Below are 8,467 nucleotides of genomic sequence, written 5' to 3'. Positions count from 1 at the left end.
GCTCCACACATATACATGGTGGACCCAAACATTTTCAACTCGGGGCAGTGCTGTCACTTCGCAAACGCTGTGTGTGAACTCAAGTACATACAATCAGGTAGCATTCTTTCTTCCATGTATATGTATATATATATATATATATATATGGAGAAAAGAACCCTATCAACTCGCGTGGTTCTCCCAAACACAAGACGACACAAAAACATCATGCTACCCCCACCTTGATACCTTCATGTGACTTCCCATTGACCTGCATGCCAACTCAATGATCAAGCAAACAGACAAGGTTCACACACACGCTGGAAAGACCAAACCTTGGTTTCAAGGGGCACTGTGAAAAGACAGTCCTGAACCAGGGGCTATGTTTGGGCTTGGGAAACGCAAATGCTTAGCGATAGATCTATCTATACATGGCACAAGTACACACCTAGACACAGCAAGTGTGGAAATCTGTGCTGCCTCATTGAAGAGAGAGAGAGAGAGAGAGAGAGAGAGAGAGGCTAATACCCAATACATTATTCATGCAGTTAGCTCCATCTTTCCCTGAAGATTGAACCCCACCGCACCCAAAAAAAAACTATTCTGGGTAAGGTTTGCAATACCCAATACATTATTCATGCAGTTAGCTCCATCTTCCCCTAAATATGCATTCTCAGATATGGATAGTGTATCTAATGATTTGAGGAAAAGGCTAATAATAAGGTACAAAAATGATTACATTTATACTCATCTTGAATCAAAAGGGGGTTAAAAAAATTAATGATAATTCACTTCCTTTGGTGAAGTATTCCTCTCAACTCTCAGCTGGATTGTGATAATGGAAATAACTTCTCTAACATGGCATTAGAAAGAATTTTGTTGGGGTCCAACTCCTTCCGAACCTTGTTGTATGTATCAACTGGAAAACGCTTCTTCAACCTTGCTTGGAGGGCTGCAAGCTCTTCCTTGTCCTTTGAAACCTGCACAAGGAGAAAATGAGATTGTTTGCAGCAGAATAGAGGTAAACATTTATACATAATGGAGAATAATTCCCCTGATCACCCCATCCTGCTTTTTCTTAGGCCCCGTTTGTTTCATGGGGAGTTGGGGTGGGATAGTTGTACAAACTATACCCCCCCAACAACATTTGAGTTGTTTGTTTAACAAGGGTGGAATTTTGGGAAAACATAGCAACTTTTCCTGTCGGCCCACATGGACATCATTTTCTCCCACCCCAGCCCTCACCAAAGTGCCACCAAATTGATAGGACTTTGATGGAGACTTCGGCAAAAATCTCGGGATTGCAGACCCCTTTTTCGGGCGCTCTCTCTTTTCTCCTCTCCAGACCTCACTCTTTCCTTCCACTAACTTCAAACCCTTATCCTAACTCTAACCGTAACCCTAACCCTACTATTAACCTTCCATCTTGAACTCAATCTCTCAAATTCTCTGTGAATTCAGAGTCAAGGACAAGCTCAGCGACTACCCATGCAGAGAGAAGAAATCTTATGTGATGGCTACCAGTGAGCTTTTCCTTGGACTCGCTCCTAGGATACTGAGGATTTGGAGGGGGAATCGTATGTCAGAGAGAGAGGGTAGCTTCCGTTGTGAAGGATTCAGTTGATTAGGATGTTGTTTGGGAGCAGAGGTTGAAGGACGTGGAGGCCAAGAAGGAGATGAAGATTACAAGCCCTGGGTTTAGCTTCTCTGCAGCTGGGTTGCTCTTCCCTTATCATCCGGGTGTTGCTCACTTTCTTATAGAGAAAGGATACATTGAGGTTTGATTTGGTTCATTTTCTCCTCTGATGGTGAATGAACCAACATGAACTCTTTCACCTAAGAAAACCATGAAGGCTGATAAGATGAACACAGAACAGGGGAGGAGAGAAATCTCGTTCCTGCAACTCATCTTCTGCCCAAACTGCATCATGGAGCGAAGGTGATGGGATTTGGAGGCCACATGTGAGAAGAAGAGGGCCACTGGAGTTCTCGATGCTCGAATCAAAGTCAATGCAACGCCTTCTATCTCCCTCCCTCTCCTCCCTCGATTTTCCATGGCTTCTGTCCTTCTCTCCTCTTTTTTTGGGTAAAGTCCACCTTTATCTCCTCACTTCCCCATTTTTATCCCAAAAATCTATCGAAACGGTTAGGAATGGGGACAAACAGTAATTATCCAGTACTTTCCTATTCTGTGTCTCAACCACTAACACATGGAACCCACAAGTCAGGGATTCCCACCCCAAACTCCCCTCTAAACAAATGGGCCCTCATGGTCAATTACTGCTATAAGATTAAGAAGAGAGTTCACTAAAGGAAATAAAAAGTTGTCTTCTTTCCCCCCTCTCCTACTTTGGCATGGAGAATACTTTGTAACCTTGCCAGATTCTAATGCTAAAGCAGACGAGTCCACAATAATCATAAGGTATATATACTTATCTAGAATTCCTAGTTATTCTAAGCATCGAAGTTCAAGCTATAGAAAGGTTCTACCAGGTCCAGATGCCCAATATTTAGGCCATACACCCCAAAAAAGTACCTAAAATGTTTGGGAAACATAAATTTGATACAACTAATTTGAAGCAGAAAAAAATGAAACCCGTGAATCATACCTCAATCTTAGCCCAGTGTTCATAAGCAGAATATTTATCCCATAACTGTGACTGAGTCAAGCGCCTGTAATGGAAGAACTCCTCCGTAATTTCCTTTCTCTGGCGAGCATCCATTGTAGGAAGGTACATGATTATGCCAACCTAATAAGACAGCCCAAGTAAGTGTGGCTCAATAACATAATTCAACTTTCAATTGACAACCTGACAAAAGATGTGTTCAAGAGTACTTAATATTATTTTTTATAAGGCCAGGAAGAATTCAAAAACATTGGTAAGATTTGGCCTTCAGGTAATGATTTTTATTCAATTACAGCGAGAAAATGCAAGAGAATTCAGACGACTCAAACTCATGCATACATTTCACATATCTATGGGCCAACACTAGCAAGAACTATGAACAGTGAAACACTCAAGGTTCTGTAACCACTGAGCAGAAAGACAAGAACTGAAAACAAGCTGCAAATGTAAAATATCAAGAAGTGAATAAAAAAATTTGGATACGAACAGATCAGAAAAAATTAGCCAGTTCATGTTCAGTATAAGAGGGGGGGGGGTGGAGAAATAAGCACAAAGTGTGAATATTGTGCTACCATAATCTAAAAATAGAGATAAAAGACAGCAAATTGTTGTTTAAACAATACAATGAGATGGCAAGAGGAAGCACAATCTTGATTAATTTTAGAATCAAAGTGCGTGATGAATTACCCAAGAGAATATATCATCTTCTCCTGTACTATAAGCAGGACTCATAAGGCTCTTACTGCATGCAGTCCACCTCTGCTCTATAGGAGCAGGTGCTGGTATCCGTTCCCTCTCAATGAGCTTCAATAACTCTTCAATGTATTCAAGGTCTTTCATGCTTGGCTTAGGCAAGGTTCCAGCAGGGAAACAGTTCTCTGAGACCCATTGTTGGCCACCACAATCAAATCCCAGAATTTCATCACTCCAACCAACTCTGTAACCCTCGGATTTTTTCCAGAATTCAGCTTCTGCTTGATTGACCTTTATGACATGTTCTTTATTGAGTGGATCAAGTGCAATAAGTTTATCCCTCAGTTCGGTAAATGAAAGCTCATTTATGCTTGGTTCATTACTTGATGAATATTGAGCAGCAGCTCCCACAGCTCTGCAAACAAAAAGACTGACAATTAGTTAATTAAAATAATCATAGTAGTATATGGATAAGCTAAATCTCAGGTTGGAGAACAGGAAAACAAAGTGGTAGAAATGTGAAAAAACTAGCACTGCAAACTGAATCTAGCCAAACAGGCCAGATTTAAATGGAACCACTAGAACCATGGAACCATTGTCATCAAATTAGCTACAATTACTGATTATAAAATGGCTATAAATAAAATATAGAATAACAATTATTCTAGAAGGAAAGGAAATAGACTTGAAGGAACAAAGATGAATGGTTACAGTAATTTGTTCCAGCAATTCCATTCAACTATTTAATACAATAGTTAATGAGATCTGGGGTCCGCTTAGAGGTGATTTCTTCAAATAAAAGGGAAAATTTTGAAAAGAAAAGAAAACATAGCACCCAAAAAAGGAAAGCAACTGCCAGACAGCTTTGGGCCACCAAAACATGCAACGAAAGGCTTTTCAAAAGAATAATTCCAACAAGTTCATAACAATATTACATGTGTGCAGTATCATTTACAGTTATAAAATAATAAATAATGGCATTACGCATATTTCTTGAGTGACTCCTGGTAGAGCTCACGAACATGCTGTAGTGCTTCATCCTTCCCATACTTAGGTTTGTATTTAGGTGGACCTCTCCACTTTGAAACAGGGTTGCACCTCACAACCACAACTGTATCTGTGTATGGAATCCACAAGTATTTCACATGCTTATTTTCAGCGAGCCATTTCCTGCAAAATGATAGCAAACAATATGATGACTCATGAACAAAATACTTTTTTACAATATGACATGATTTAAACGGATGCCACAGAAAACAACCAATTAATAGCCAATGATCTTATGGTAGAAAAATTCGATGTAATAAATAGATAAAGAAATTAAATACTTGTGATTTTTTCTAATCTCATTCATGTCAGATACAAATGTGTGCTCCACAAGCTCGAGTCTCTCAACACATTGGATTGTGACTTCAGCAACTACTCCAAGTCCCCCAAGACCACAACGAGCTAGATAATACAGTTCAGGATCTTTTTCTTTTGAAATCTCTATTGTTCCCTTGGCGGGGGTAACCAGCTTCATGCTAATCACCTGCTCATCAATGGGAGGCAACCTTGCACCAGTACCATGTGCACCCACCTGAAAAAGTATTAGTGAAAAATAAAAAACTGAGATCCAAATTATGAAGGAGGCAGTTTGGATTAGAGTATTTTGCAGCCACCTTTTTTCACATATTTTGCAAGAATATGGAAAAATTACTTGCTCATTATATAACAAAGACCCATGAACTGATTTCTTTTCCTACAACGATAAAACCCAAAGGTTCTGTCTAATGGATAACCAAATAATTCTGATAAAGAAATTTATTATTAGAATCACAGTGTTTAAAGAAGCAGAATCAAAATACCCCCAAAGTAAGAGATATCTGATACAGAAACAACCTATTAGAAATATAATGCTTTTACAACAGGAAACTACACAATTCACAGTTAATAATTGATATTGTGGTATTACATATGTACATTAAGACAACATGGATGTATATTAATAAGTGAAATATTACCTAAAAATCATGATAATTGAAAATGGTGAAACATGATCATGTAATAATTGGGGGAGGGAGGGGGGTGGGAGGGAGGGTGGGAAGGAAATGGCACATATATTCATGGATACCAACAGCAGCAACAATCCCAGAATCAAGATTGCCAGTAACTGCATTAATGGAGAAATGGCACATATCCATATGTGTTTCTTTTCTTCCTCTACTCAGACCAATCAATAAAGGAGTTTGTCTGTGGTATTTTTGGGTCCTCCAATTCAGATTCATTTCCAATATCAAGAGAATCAAGAAGAATCACCTGAAGCGTCTTTGGAGAGATCTTGTCAATTCTAAAATAAAATTGAAATTACCTCAAATGAAAGCCAGTGATCTTGGGGGAAAAAAAACTAAGAACAAAGCCTTGTCCCAACTTAATAGGATCGGCTACATGGATCCAAGCAATGACAAAGAAAAGGAAAAGTAAAAGTGAAAGGAAACAGATGATCAAAAACAGTAACAAAGTAGAACGCAACTAGATAGGGTCCACTACCTGGATCCTAGCCCTCCAATCCGCTCTATCCAAAGCCATACTCAGAAATAAAGCCTAATCTGTGCATGTCATTCCACACTACTTCTCCTATGGTCATTTTTGGCCTATCCCTAGCTCTTTTAGATCAGATCACTCCTCCTTACTAGTGCATCTGATGGTCTCCGTTGAACATGGTCATATCATCTCAAACGACTTTCCCAAAGCTTATCATAAATTGGGGCAGCTCCCAAATCCACTCTAATATGTTCATTCTCCACCATATCCTTCGTATTTTCCTGCACGTCCATCTTAACATCCTCATCTCCACTACACATATCTTGTCGATGTTCCGCTTCTTAATTGCTCAACACTCTGCCCCATACATCATAGTCGAGTGTATGACTATCCTATAGAATTTTTCCTTCGTCGGTCACACAAAACTTCAGGCACACCTCTCCACTTTGTCCATCCCACTTTTAATTCTATAGACACATCATCCTCTATATCTCCTTTATTTATGAAAGATCCCAAATATCTAAAGCAGTCACTTTGGGATATGTCTTTTCCTTCAATAGTCACCGTGTCATTATCCATCCTAGTGTGACTAAATTTACACATCACATACTCCATCTTTGTTCTACTTATCTTAAAGCCTCTTGATTCTAAGGTTGACCTCCATCGCTCCAATTTAGCATTGAGCCCTATTTTTGTGTCATCCAGTAAAACAATATCATTCGCAAAAGCATATACCATGGAACCTCACTTTGAATTTTTTTTTTGTCAACTCATCCATAACAAGCACAAACAGATAAGGGCTTAAAGTTGACCCTTAATGAAGCCCAATAGCAATTAGAAAATCACTACCTTGACTACCTGTGGTTCTCACAACAGTCACCATGTCAGCATACATATCTTTAATTATATACAAAGATTAAAGTATCGGTATCAGTCGCAGCACCGGTTGGATAAATTTAAGATATGTATCGGAAGGTATTGTATAGATATCGGAGATACTTTGAATCATTTATATCCATATATTTACTTGACACATTTCTCTTCTCTAGGACCATATTAACTCTCTAGGTACTCTGTCGTAAGCCTTTTCCAGGTCAATAAAGACCAAATAAAGGTCCTTCTTCACAGCTCTGTAGGTTTTCATTAGTCTCTTGAGCAAGTAAATAGCTAATGTTGATGATCTCCCTGGCATAAAACCAAATTGGTTATCCAAGATAGCAGATTCTCTTCACAAGTGGACTTCAATAATTTTATGCTTCTATAGTTATAGCAGTCCTGAATATCCCCTTCATTTTTAAGATGGGAGGAAAAAAACTAAAAGTTTGAAAAAGAAAACCGCATTGCTTCTAATTGTACTCTTTTTTTTTTCTTTGTTGGTATACAATAGCTCCCTAAATAATACGAGAAACAAAAGGAAAATCCATATATAGCTCTATAAAAGAAACTTCCCTAAAATTGAAAAAACCAAACCACTGAAAGGTAAGTCTCCTTATGGCAATCTCTTTATAATCAATTGTTTATAGGTAGAAATCTCACCAATAGAACATATGATCACCTTTCACAAACTGTGTTAAATACAAGAAAATAAAAAATATGTAAAATGTTTCAAATAAGACACGAAATGGAACAATGACCATATATCCAGAGCACTCCCCATAATTCTCACTCTCCACCTTCTCAGTACCTTCAACCACTGCCCTACCTCTCTCCATCTCATCTACCCCCTGCCCTCTTGTCACCAGACCCCTTATTGTAGCAGATAAATTCAGTTCTTTCAATTCTGTCCTCATTGAATTTATTGTCTTATATTTCCTGAAGCAGATATTTAACCAGAATCATTAATTGTTCTCCACATCCCACATCCCTGTGGCTGACTCAATTGTCAATCCAGGTTTAATTATAGCCCTCTACCAGCAGGCTATTTAAGATGCTTGATCCTACAAACTCTAATCACCCGATGTTTGACCTCCTTAGAAAGGAGGATAGAGAGCCAGCTCAAAAGGAACCTTAGGGAAAAATTTACCAACATTGAGGTGCAAATCTAAATTCAATTCCTCCATTTTACACCAACTCAAAACCCAATTTCGCTACTTCACATTCCCACAATCTCTGTAGCTTCCTTTGATATATGGATATTCCTTTAGGCTTCCATTTCTGGTCATTGACTTGCTTCACATTATTGAATCAAAAATACATCACCCTAAATGTAAATGCCACCATATAGGGTTTTAAAAACAATGTTATTACTACAGTGCCAAAGAACTTACAAGTAAATCTCTAGAATAAGACAGAGAAAGGCAGTTTCCTTGGAATCCTAAAACATGCCTAGGAGGGATGCGCAACTAGGCACACGCTTAGTCCCCAGTAGTCTAGATGATGCTTGAACCATGTACACTGCAGGTACAACATATAAGTCATGAACTGGATTTGGCATTCCACTTACCATAGATAATTCCTACAAGTAGAGAATAGGAGAGGACATTCATAACCCACCATTACTAATGGATCTAGAGGGTCTCTTCAAGGCTAAACATCGACTAGATTGAATGGTCATCCTGCACTATGGCCAGTACAAGTCAATAGACTAGCAGGAATATTATTCTCCGTGCCACACATGCACACATACAACCCACCCCCCCCCCCAA

At 38.8% G+C, this 8,467-nt stretch overlaps 1 protein-coding gene across 1 annotated transcript in view; it reads right to left on the bottom strand.

Moving 5' to 3' along the window:
- Positions 1–496: 496 nt before the first annotated feature.
- The window catches only part of LOC122065810 (L-galactono-1,4-lactone dehydrogenase 2, mitochondrial), a 9,234-nt gene continuing 1,263 nt past the window's right edge, over positions 497–8,467 (bottom strand). The window contains exons 2-6 of the mRNA XM_042629660.1: positions 4,628–4,878; positions 4,284–4,469; positions 3,294–3,714; positions 2,589–2,729; positions 497–959 (exon numbers count right to left, since the gene is read on the bottom strand). Coding sequence (XP_042485594.1) covers positions 801–959; positions 2,589–2,729; positions 3,294–3,714; positions 4,284–4,469; positions 4,628–4,878 — 1,158 coding nt within the window. The 3' untranslated portion in view covers positions 497–800. The remainder of the gene's footprint in view (positions 960–2,588; positions 2,730–3,293; positions 3,715–4,283; positions 4,470–4,627; positions 4,879–8,467) is intronic.

This window comes from Macadamia integrifolia, unplaced genomic scaffold (assembly GCF_013358625.1).
Source record: "Macadamia integrifolia cultivar HAES 741 unplaced genomic scaffold, SCU_Mint_v3 scaffold2125, whole genome shotgun sequence".
NCBI lineage: Eukaryota > Viridiplantae > Streptophyta > Magnoliopsida > Proteales > Proteaceae > Macadamia > Macadamia integrifolia.
This window is presented reverse-complemented; position numbering and strand designations above follow the sequence as displayed.